This window comes from Lemur catta, chromosome 15 (assembly GCF_020740605.2).
Source record: "Lemur catta isolate mLemCat1 chromosome 15, mLemCat1.pri, whole genome shotgun sequence".
NCBI lineage: Eukaryota > Metazoa > Chordata > Mammalia > Primates > Lemuridae > Lemur > Lemur catta.
The window spans coordinates 15,518,162-15,530,424 of record NC_059142.1 but is presented as its reverse complement, the minus strand read 5'-3'; the positions used below and the strand labels follow the sequence as shown (position 1 = coordinate 15,530,424).

General features: G+C 47.0%; 1 protein-coding gene across 3 annotated transcripts in view; it reads left to right on the top strand.

Moving 5' to 3' along the window:
• The window catches only part of RAP1GAP2 (RAP1 GTPase activating protein 2), a 191,594-nt gene that overhangs the window by 147,266 nt on the left and 32,065 nt on the right, over positions 1–12,263 (top strand). For all 3 annotated transcript variants that reach the window (XR_006728925.1, XM_045526106.1, XM_045526105.1), the window contains 5 exons: positions 935–1,013; positions 1,861–1,914; positions 4,675–4,758; positions 9,654–9,754; positions 11,825–11,954. Coding sequence is in view for 2 of the 3 variants with exons in the window: in XM_045526106.1 (XP_045382062.1) it covers positions 935–1,013; positions 1,861–1,914; positions 4,675–4,758; positions 9,654–9,754; positions 11,825–11,954 (448 nt within the window). In the remaining variant the exon portion in view is untranslated. The remainder of the gene's footprint in view (positions 1–934; positions 1,014–1,860; positions 1,915–4,674; positions 4,759–9,653; positions 9,755–11,824; positions 11,955–12,263) is intronic.

Sequence of the window (12,263 nt, the reverse complement as noted above, 5' to 3'; positions counted from 1 at the left end):
TTGCTAAGTGATTAACGGGCAGGGGACCGTGTGCAGCGTGGATGCTCTGGACAAAGGAATGGTTCGTGTCCTGGGTGGGATGGAGCAGGACAGAGTGGGGCGATGTGAGATTTCATTATATTCCTCAGAATAGGTTGCAATTTAAAACTTACGAGTTGTTTGTTTATGCAATTTTCCATTTAATATTGTATTTTCGGACCGTGGTTGACCATGGGTAAATGAAACTGTGGAAAGAGAAACCATGGGTAAGCGGGGACTCCTGTATTAATAAATTAAATTCAGCAGGATATTAAAAATAATACATCAAAAGCAAGTGGAGTTTTACCCATGCAATGAAAAGATGGCTCAACAGAAATGTAATTCACCAGGTTAACAGATTAAAAACCATATGATTATCTCAGCAGATGCAGAAAAGCATTCAGTAAAATTCAACACTTTCATAATGTGCTAAATGAATCAGGGTGGAACAGGCTAAATTTAGAGTCTTATGGTGAATCCCTTTATAAAGCAAACTCCATCCCATTTGTATTTTGAGTAAATCCATATTTTCAAATATTAGTTTCTTTTCATAAAGGTTCAGTTGTGTGTCAAAACACAAATATATCCAGGAGCTGTGCCCAGTTCTTTGGGAGAACACGAAATCCCACAAACCAAAAAGTAATGGCGACCTTGAAGGTGGCTATTTGTATTTTTCAGTGGCAGACAGATTTACCAGGAATGTGCTTTAAGTATCCACCTCGCTTGGGGCACCTAAGTAGGATTCCATTTTCCCACCATTTGAGTAGTGCCCAACACATGGGTTGGGTGAAACAGGGCAGATCAGACCCCAGGAAGACCTGAAGCAAGTATCCCTGTCTGGCGTGGTCTCAGCCACCTCCCTCATTGACTCTGTTGCTTGTGAATGTCCTTGTCTCACCCTTATCCACACGTGCAGGTCCAAACTGAAGACAGTGCACGAGCGGATCCCCTTGGCTGGACTGAGCAAGTTGCCCAGTGTCCCTCAGATTGCAAAGGTAAAAACCAAGCCGAGAGCAGGTGCCTTCCTCTTTCAGCCCAGGGATGGCCTCTGGGGTGGGGGTGCAGGCTGGTCCCGGGTAGTTTCTGCCCTTGGAGAGGGGGAGCCAGTTTACTCTTTGGCCTTGACTGCATAGACGGGGGTGGGGGAGCTGTTGGCAGATGTCTCCATCTTTCCTACACAGTCCCCAGCTGATCCTTGTTGCTGCGGCTGCTGGGGGAACAGTGTAATTCATGCTGTCTGTTCCCAAGTAGTTCACAGCTAGTTCAGGAGACAAGAGAAGTGGGAAGACAGGGCTGGATAAGGCGAGTGCTGTAGCACTTTGGAGGAGAGGTGGGGAGGGGGTGGCCAGGGGAGCCATCACAGCAGAGGAGGACCCTGAGTTGGGCTGAAGGATGATCCAGATTGAGCACCCCCTTGAGTAAGGAGCTGTCAGCTGGTGGAGGGGCCCGTGTCACTGCTTTGGGAACTGAGTCAGCAAAGTGGGGTGAGAAGGATGTTCGGCTGGGTTGGGTTGGACCCTCACTCTGGAAGCAGGGTTGCCAGGCAGAGTTGTGCCGAATACCCTTGGTGGGAAGAAGGGGTGGCTGGCTTTTCGGCATCGTCTTCAGGTCAGAATGGAGACAAGTCTCAGGCTTCATCTTGTCCCTCCCCTCACTTTATCAGGAACCCCTAGAAAGGTTAGTTGACCTACCTGGGCATACGTTAGTGAGCAGCAGAGCCAGAATTTGAGAGCAAGACCAGTGTTTCTTGCCCTCCTGTGCTGCATTTCCTTGGTGGGCAGAGGAGCCCAGGTGCGTTCTATGGATGTGGTCCTTGAACTGTGTGTTTCTCTCCCTGCTCAGGCTTTCTGTGACGATGCAGTGGGGCTGAAATTCAACCCTGTCCTGTACCCCAAGGTGAGGACCTTCACGGGCTCTGCAGCCTGGCGTGGATTCGCATACCTGGGGCTCCGTGGGGAGTTCTCTGCATCATGGTGGGGTTTTGTAGGGTCTCCACAATAAACCTCCATGTCTCCCTCTCTTCTTGTCCACCCCTTTACAGACCAGTCCATTGGGAACCCATCCTCAGCCATGCTAGGTCTCTGGCCCAGTTGAATTGGTCCCCAGACTGTTGTGAAGGTGGCAGAGGGCAGCAATGTTATACCTCCTCCACCGCACCCCGGTCATACCTCCTCGAGGCCGGTGCTGGGGTGGGGCGTGATGCTGTAGCTGGGGACTGGCGCAGATGCAGTTTGCTGTCACGGAAGGGTGCAGGTGCAGGAGGCAGAACTCACCGAGAAGTAAAAGGGCAGACGCAGCTCCCCGTGGCCCACGTTACCACAGCTCTGAGGTTTTACAAGCCTCTGCCCAGCCTTAGTTCTTGCAATAAACTGGCTGGTTCTCGGATATCACTTTCCCTAGAATTGGCCTGATTTTGACCCCCGTTCTGATATGGGCGTGTGAGTGTGGAGAAGTGCAATGATAACAAAACAAACCCACTCAAGAGCAAGTATGGTACGACAGGACTTAAATCACCCTCAGACATTGAAATTGGCCACAGGGAAAGACCAAGTGCACCAGCTGTTTCTTTGTGAGCAGGGTCCAGAGAGAGAAAATGGAAGCAGAGCTGTGCTTCTGGGCTTCCCTGTGGGCTGGCGCTGGGGCAGCCATGGTGTGCTGGGTGGTGTGCTGGGGCTGGTTCTGTCCAAGATGAGAAGTCTCGTGGGGAGGAGAGGCCCTGTCCCGGCTGAGACATCCAGAATCCCCTGGAACAAATGCCTTAAGTGTTCGTGATTGGGCATGACGCTCTTTGGGGCACTGATTTACCCATCTGCGATGGCTTAGCTAGTGGCAGAGTCCTCCCCTGCACAGAGCCTTTCTCTCAGATGCCCCGTTTAACCGTTTGGCATCTGTAGATACTTCACTGGGAGTATGCCGCACTCCATTAACATTTTCTATCATTCAGACTGACCCCCCTTTTGTAATTAAAACTGACTTAGTGAGGTTTAACCAAATATTAAAGCCTCATCATAAAGGCCTAACTTAACTACAGGTTGGCAATTTTTGTTGTCAAACCCTATCCACTGCGAGAACCAATGGTGTTTCTTTGCATAGTTCCTCTATAACTTGGAAAGCCTCCGGCTTTGGTACTAATGGAAGAGCAGCTGTATTTTCATGTTTTCTATATTTTAAGGACTACTGAGTCCGGCTGGGATGTTCATCTGGCTGAGATGTATGCATGTGTGTGTTTTTAAAATTCGCAGAGTTTAGAATGTTCCTTGGAAGGTCTTCACTGGCCTGGTGCCTCTCGCCGGCAGGGCAGCTGTTTCTCCCCATTGACTCGCCCGGGGCAGGAGTGGGGGCTCCCTCCAGGCTGGGCAGCAGCGTCCTCGCTGTGGGAGCTGAGAACCTCAGAGACCTACAGTGGGTGGCACCTAACACGGGCCACATACTCCAGCCAACAAGTCATGCCTGGTTTGTTCTTCGCCTAGCATGACTCGTGGTTGAATCCCTCCATTTTATTGCAGAGGGTATCCCAGTGGTATCCCCAAATTTCCTTCTCTTTCTCCATAAGCTGGTTCAGCTCTGGTCTTTCTTGAGGGTTACGCAGATGACGCTGATGACGTTGTTGATGATAGCTGCTCTGTGCTCAGCACTTTATGTGCCTGATCTCGTTAAATATTCTCATAACCGCACATCTCTGACAGTTGAGGAAACAGGTGAGGCCCAGAGAAGTGAGGTGGCTCACTCAGAGCTAAGTAGGTAGAAGCTGCAGAGCAGCAGATTCAAACCCAGAGTTTAGTGTTTCTTTAGACCCTTCCTTCCTTTTCTTTTCTTTTCTTTTTTCTTCCTTTGCTTTCTTTTCTTTTCTTTTCTTTTCTTTTTTCCCTTCCCTTCCCTTCCCTTCCCTTCCCTTCCCTTCCCTTCCCTTTTTTGATAGAGGGTCTCACTCTGTTTCCCTAGCTAGAGTGCAGTGGCGTTAGCCTGGCTCACTGCAACCTCAAATTCCTGGGTTCAAGCAATCCTCCTGCCTCAGCCTCCCCAGTAGCTGGAACCACAGGCATGCGCCACCACGCCTGGGTGATTTTACTATTTTTTTTTTTTTTTTTGTAAAGATGGGTCTCACTCTTCCTCAGGTTGGTTTTGAACTTCTGGCCTCAAGCAATCCTTGTGCCTCAGCCTCCCAGAGTGTTAGGATTACAGACGTGAGCCACCACACCTGGCCCTAGAGTTTAGTGTTTCTGACCCCAGACATCAACTCTATGAAGCATAATGGAAAATTACATAGACCCAATGGTTGGGTTTTTCTTTTCTTATTTGCACATTGTATTAGGGTGTGTTCTTCCTAGAGTGGTCTTTTTAGAGACTTCTCATAGGTCAGGATTCATGTGCAGGATTCATGTGCCCAAGCCTTGGTTGGCACATCTGGGTGGAATAGAATGGACGCTATAGAGGTTTGGTGACTCCTGGGGAAGCCCAGGAGTTGGAAGCTGGCTAAGACTTTTGGAGTTGCATCCTGTCTACTTATTATTTCTCCCTTTCTCTTCCTCTGTATGTGTGGATGTTTCACACCAGGAGATACATTCTCTACCTAAATGAGTGCGTCCCCTTCCATTTACTTCCTCATTTGCCTCCAAATCAGCGTTCTTGATTTTTTTTTCTTCCCATGTTTTCCAGGCCTCCCAGATGATTGTGTCCTATGATGAGCATGATGTCAACAACACGTTCAAATTTGGGGTCATTTATCAAAAAGCCAGGCAGGTAAGCAGCATGAGTCCCTATTGGTCACGACATCCTATGGTTTCTCACTGAGGACTCTTTTTTTTTTGCCTGTTGCTACAGGAGCCCTGAACTAGGTCCTCAAACATTCTGAATACAACTGTCACATTTAAAGTATGAATTAGACTAGAGGTGGCAAAACCTTCAAGGCAGGTTACTACTTACAAAAAGGCCTGCAAATCCTTTAAACAGTGATGTAGTTTTTCATACAGTAAATTCTGATTCTTCCTGGCTACCTCAGCTTCTATTCGATTCTATCTATGAGCTGTCAGTTGCAAGAAAAATCAGGTTAGGGGTGTGTGTGTGTGTGTGTGTGTGTGTGTGTGTGTGTGTGAAAATGGATTAGAACAAGCACTCTCTCCTTGCCCACCATTCTCCCCATTGGAAATGAGCTTTTTCTCCCCAAACTTCAGTGGAGCGATAGAGCCACACATCTCTTCCCAGCTTTGTGTTCGATGACGTCATGTTGGTAGCTTAAAATCAGCCATAGTGGAAATATTGACACCATGGAAATTGGCAAACTGGAGGGTTTCTGTTTTCCTCCTTGGGAGAGCCAGTTGCTGAAACGTTTACCAGCAAGCCACTGTTCACCCTCCTCTGTCTCCTGCAGCACTCACACGCTGCTTTGAAGTTGGTTGGCCAGAATAATGTTCCTCAAAGTATGTTCCATGAGGCACGAGTCTGGTGATGTACTCTGTGAGCAAATGACTTGGGGAGGGGTTGTCACTTATGTGGGAACATTTGAAAGGCTCTAAGAACCCCTAAGGTAAATTCTTTATAACTTTGTTAGACTTAACTGTTTCCTGTACTTATTTGGCCACAAACTTCCCATCTTCTGTACCCCTTTCCTATCATGAACATCTGTTAACGTCCCAAGCAAAGTGATTGGCTGAACACACTGAGGTTTTCTCACCTAGGTTCTTTGAGAGAAGGGTGCACACGCATTTCATCTGTGTGTCATCCAAGAGCCTAGCATGTCAACTTTATATAAATACACTGAATTGTTACGGGAATTAGTGAATGAATAAAAATTTTGGCCCTGCTAATGGCAGGTCAATAGTATCTTCTGACATTATCTGTGTTTTTTTTACGTGATGCTGTCTTTCTTGGCTCGACGATACTTGATTTCCTTGTCTGAAGATATTAGACCATAAGAGACATGCATTTGCTTAAAAATATTCTAATTAGGTGAAGAGTTTAGGATCTGCAAGACCAACACTGATGAATCTTATAATTTAAGGGAGATGATTCAGGTAGCTGCTCTAATTATTTTCAAATATTACATTTTTATTTTGTACAGCTCTGCTAATATAACCCCTCTAATTAAAGTTCTTTGCTTATGAAACTCACCAAAGCAGATCTGAAAAGGTGATTACAATCCAGTGTTCCAGCAAAGTTGTAATTACTGAACATTAACTATCTACCTCTGAGAAGGAATCTGTACGTTATTTATGTACCTGATGCTTCTATGGGGGGAAAAGCCAGGAAGATAAAATTCTTTCAAAAAAAAAAAAATGAAAACCCCTAGGCAGATTGTTGTTTTGCAGACCTACAGCTGGGGGAGATTTAATATGAACATTTGTTGTAGAAAAGCCCTATGCTGGTGTTTGGATATAAATAAGACTCACCTAACTCTCCTGTTTGTGTTGCACTTTGCTGAGCGCTCTGGGGTGCAGTGATGACTAAGACCCCCTCCCTGAATGCATGGTCAAGCTCAAGGCCAGTGTAAAAATAATAACAATGCTAATACTGGGCTGGGTATGAATCCTGGAAGAGAGGCACATGCCCCAGAACACACACACAATTGTTTTCCTAGTAGGAGATGGAGGTTGTCTGGAAGCAGCTGATCTCCCACCCTCTGGCCTCATGACCTGGGGCAAGCAGGACTCTTGGATAGAGTTCCAATGGTTTCATGGCATGCCATAGATTGGGGACTGGTATTTTAGATTTTGTGGGCCTTGGGGTCTCTGTCACAGGCCACTCCACTCTGTCCTTGTAGTGCAAAAGCAGCCATAGACAATACATAAATGTGTTGGCCTGGCTGTGTTCTAATAAAACTTTATTTATAAAAACAAGCAGCAGGCCAGATGGCCCATGGGCCATAGTTTGCTGACCCCTGCTAGAGGCAGTGTTTCCCAAACTTCAGACACTCACAAACCACATCGAGGATCTGTGTCATATCGTTTGTTCCACTGTGTGCCACTGTTAACATTCTTATCATACTTGTACTTTTAATTACTTAATAGTTTTTTTAAAAAGTTTTTTTTCAAAGTTAAATGCATTTATTTAAAAGGAAATTTTATATCACTACCCTTAACTGGAAAACCAGGATCGCTTACCTTGAAATGAAGGTAATTCTAAAAAGAAATACTGTAAGTAATAAAGTTATTGAAATCTGCTAGACTCTAGAGTCTGAAGTCTGCTCTTTTTTGTAATAAAGCAGGTGTTAGGGAGGTGTTAAAGAATAAGCTGTTGGAGAGTTTCTCCTTGAAGTGACCGGGCAGGCTAGCGTGTCTTTATGTCATCTGCAGTCATTCATTGCAGTCTGTGAGTGTCTGCAGAGCCTTCAGCTGTTTGCAGAGCCTGCCGCTGTGGGTAGAGCCTGTCAGTCAGTCAGGGCAGTCGTGTTTGAAGCTTATTGCTGTTTACAGAGCTTGCTACTGTTTTCAGCTTTGGTTCTTAAAAAACATTGAACTATTTTTAGATATTTGCAGATTCACATACAATTGTAAAAAAAACTAATACAGAGAGATCTTGTGTACCCTTTACCCAGTTTTCCGAGAAGGTAGTATCTTATAAAACTATAGCACAATGTCACATCCAGGATACTGACATTGATACAATCCACAGATCTTATTCCAATTTTCCCCAGTTTTCCACATACTCATTTGTGTGTATTGTGTGCGTGTGTATTTTGCTGTATATAATTTTAACATATGTATAGGTTCTACAGCCAAGATACAGAAGCATTCCATTACTGCAGGGATCCCTGGCATTGTCCTTTTATAACCATCCTCCCTTCTGCCTCCCTCTCCCTTCCTCCCTCCAGTCCCTAACCCCTGGCAACCACTAATCCGTTCTCCAATCTAAAACTTTGTTATTTCAAAAATGTTATATAAATGGAATCATACAGTATACAACTTTTTGGCTTTTTTGTACCCAGCAAGATTCAGCCAAGTTCTTGAGTATATCAACAGTTCGTTCCTTTTTTATCGCTGAGCAGCATTCCATGGTATAATTGTACCCCAGTTTGTTTAAACACTCACCCATTGAAGGATATCTAGGTTGTTCCCAGTTTTGGGCTGTCATGAATAAAGTTGTTATGAATAACTTCCACAGATTCTTGTGTGAATATAAGTTTTCATTTCTCTGGGATACATGCTTAGGAGTACAGTTGCTGAATTGTATGGTGATGATTTGTTTAGTTTTTAAAACATTTTATATACGTTTCATTTTGGTAGAAACTGCCAAACTCTGTTCTCGAGTGGTCACTGCCACCAGCAGTTCTGAGGGGTGCAGTTTCTCCACGTCCTTGCCGGCATTTGGTGGTGGCGCTGCTTTTTATTTCAGCCATTCTGGTGGATGTGGAGTGATATCGCTGTAAGGCTTTAGTTTGCATTTCTCTCATCGCTAATGATGTCGGCCGTCTTCTCATGTGCTTTTTGCCATCTGTATATCCTCTTAGGTGAAATGTCCGTTCATGTCTGTTGACCATTTTCTAATTGGAATTTTTTTTTACTGTTGAGTTAAAAATTTTTTAATAACAGCTTTATTGGGGCATAATTCTCATACCATATAATTCACAACAGCATATGATTTATATCTCAGTTCAGTGGTTTGTGATATAACCACAGAATTGTACAACTATCACTGTTATCTAACTCCAGAATATGTTCATCATCCGCAGAGAAACCCCATACTCACTCGTAGTCATTCCCAGTCCCCACTCCCTTCAGTCCCACTAATCTACTTTCTGTCTCTATGGATTTGCCTATTCTGGACCTTTTATAAATGGAATCATATAATATGTGGCCTTTTGTGTCTGCCTTCTTTCACTGAGCATAATGTTTCCAAGGTTCATCCATGTTATAGCATGTATCAGCACTTTATTCCTTATTTATGGCTAAATAATATTCCACTGTATGAATGGACCACATTTTGTTTATCCATTCATCAGTTGATGGAGACGTTTGGGTTGTTTCTACTTTTGGGCTATTAAGAATAGTGCTCCTATTAATACTCATGTATAAGTTTCTGTGTGGACATATGTTTTTATTTCTCTTGGCTCTAGATCTAGGAGTGGAATTTCTGGGTCATATGGTAACTCTATGTTTTAGCCTTTTGAGGAACCACCATACTGTTTTCCAAAGTGGCTGTGTCATTTTACATCCCCACCAGCTGTGTGAGAAGGTTATGATTTCCCCACATCCTCACCAACACTTGTTCTTGTCCTTTCTTTTTCATGGCAGCCATCCTAGTGGGGGTGAAGTGGCATCTCATTGTGGTTTTGATGACTTTAGAGTTTTGAGCGTTCTTTGTATATGCTTGAGACTTGCCCTCTGGTGGAAGTCCGGTAATCAATGTTTTATGTATGGATCATGTTTTTGGTATCAAGTCTGAGAACTCTTTGTCTCAGCTCTGCCTTTTGTACTGACTAGCAGCCTTTGCTCAAAGAGAAAGCCCTTGTTAACCAGCCCCGAAGATCCAGCTCTGCTGAGCGAGCTCTGTTAGTTCCTTCCTCCCTGTGAGGACAGCTGTGGTGGGTGTGTTGAGAGCTGGGGAGAAGGAAAGAAAGGGACCAAGTGTCTGGGCAACCATATTTCTTCTCTTGGCATCATGGAGGATTTTTGTAACTCCTGCTCCTATTTCTCTTTCAGACCCTGGAGGAGGAGCTGTTTGGGAACAATGAGGAGAGTCCAGCCTTCAAGGAGTTCTTAGACCTGCTGGGAGACACGATCTCGCTGCAGGACTTCAAAGGGTGGGTTTTAGCTGAGCGACGGCTCCAGCTCCATGGATGAGGCCCGGGAGGAAGGCCAAGGGGCCGACGGCTCAGTCCTCAGGGAGAGCGTGTGAAAGTCGAAAACACGAGAAACGTGGGGTTGTTTTCAGCATCTGATCAACATTCACTGGCCTGCATTCCTGGGGACTCAGTGGTCCGAGGAATAATCCAGCACGGCAGATTATCTGGCATTTGGCCTTAGGATGTGCAATGAGATTGCTACAGATTTGCCTTCTTAATTGCATTTGGCTCAGACTGGGAGTGAAATGAATCCACCTTCCCTACCACTCACCTGCCAGGCATTCAGGAACGAGAGCCCTGTGCAGTTTGGGGGTGGAAATGACCCACTTTGGATAACATACCAGGAGTGGATAGTTCAGAGTTGATACAAATATAGCAATTTCCAGGCTGGAATCCATACAACAGCCTGTGGTTTTTTTTAAGTGGACAGTAAGATAGAATATTGGGGCTATTGCTTGGAAGACTCTGGCTCTTGATTTTTCCTTGGCAAAGGAAAACTCATCTTCTGGGATGAGTTCAGACCCAGCCAGCCTGTTCTGTGCTTGGTGGCTGGCACGTGGCTGAGGGCCCCAGAATTTCCCACCCCAGCAGCCAAATTAACAGGCGCTCCTAGCACCATGTGTGAAAGCACTGGTGCCTGGCATGCAGCAGGTGTTCAGCGACTGCTGTCTTCCTCTGCTTCCTTCTCTCCCCTTCCTCCTCCTCCTCTTTTCTTTCCCTCTTCCTCCCCCTTCTCCCCACTTCAAGGTCATCATTGCTGTCTGGAGTCAGTCACTCCTGTGTTAAAAGCCCAGCCCCACTGCTTATTAGCTCTATGACTTTGGACAAGTGATTTTACTTCTACAAGCCTCAGTTTCCTCATCTGTAAAAAGGGAGGTAAACATAATACGGACCCCATAAGGTTGTTGGGGGACTAACATAGATCATGCACCTGAAGCTCTTAAGCTAGTGCCGTGCACTGGTAGTCGTCGTTGTTGTCATTCTTATTTTACCATCTTTCATTGACTTCACGATGCCATCATTTTAAGACCCATCCTGAATTTAGGGGTGTTACAATGTGAAAAAAATGTGGGTCTTGGAATAGGTGAAATACAGGACATTAAATCCAGAAGGACCTCAGAAATCATGTAATCCTACCCCATCTGTTTATTTTATGGAGAAAGGAAACTGAGGCCCAGAGAGGTTAAGTGATGTGCCCAAGGTCACGTGTTGACTTAGCAGCAGAATCAGGTCTAGAACTCAGAGCACCCAACTGCCTGCCAGGCTGAGTGCGTTTTCTGGCTGTATTGTGGTGCTGGGGGCTGACATCAGGGTCCGTCTGACTTATTTTCTGAAAGGAACCTGCGTCTGCGTTCTCTTCCGCCTGCTGAACACTATGCTCCATGCTGTGTTCTCTAAAGGCAGAAGGGAGGGGCAGCTCCTGGAAGCCCACCCCGTTGCTTAGTGCTTTTCTTTCCTGCCTGTGGGGAGGTAGCCGGAGAAAGACCTTCCTGGATGAGCCCCAGCTGGGCGTGGTGGTTGGGCCTCCACATCAGGGCCTCGCTGGGTAGAAGTCAAGCTCCGGTCACCTCTCTGGCGTGACTCTGCATTCTCCTGGGGTTCCTGTCATCCAGCAGGGGGGCTGGTGGCCCTGGCTCTGGGCTTGGGACTCAGACATGGCCTTGTGGAGAGCAAAGGCCTGTGCCCAGCCTTGGGGGCCACTGGCACCTGGGATGGGCATTTGTCTGGGATTGCGGGTGGGCGGCCTCCCTTCCCGCATGACCATCCGGTGTGGAGGGGACACAGCCAGGGCTTGAAGTGGAGGTTCCGCCTTTGTCTTTCACACAGTGGGTTGATGGGTAGAATGCCAGGGCTAGTCTGCCTGTAGGGCACATCTCCCTGCTCTTCCTGCACCGTAGTCTGCCCTGCCCTCGGCTCCCCGCGTCTTCTCAGGCATCCCCGCTGCAGGTCCTTGGGAAGGCGGCACCAAGTCGCCCACTTTCCCTCACTCTCCTTCCCTCCCCTGCCCCTGCCCTGTTTTGCTGACAGTTTCCGAGGAGGCCTGGATGTGACCCACGGACAGACAGGGGTGGAATCAGTGTACACGACATTCCGGGACAGGGAGATCATGTTTCACGTCTCCACAAAGCTGCCATTCACCGAGGGAGACGCCCAGCAGGTAACCTGGTTCGGGAGGGCCGTGGGAGCCCGGGCGCGCGAGGTGAGGCCCGCTCCTGCTCCGACCTGCCTGGGGGGCTGCGGCCCCCGCCCCGTTTTCATAGTCGGGAGGCCAGGTGTTCGGCCAGGAGCGCAGTCAAAGCCTGCCCTGTCGTGTTATCTCACCAGGCCACGCTGCCCCAGCGCCGTGCGGGAGGCAGGGCAGGGCTCGTGGTTATTGCCACTTGGACCCTCGGGGGAAACTGCAGCCCAGGGTGGTTAAGAGACTTTCTTGAGGTTTCCCAGTTGATTAGGGGCAGTGCAGGGAGAG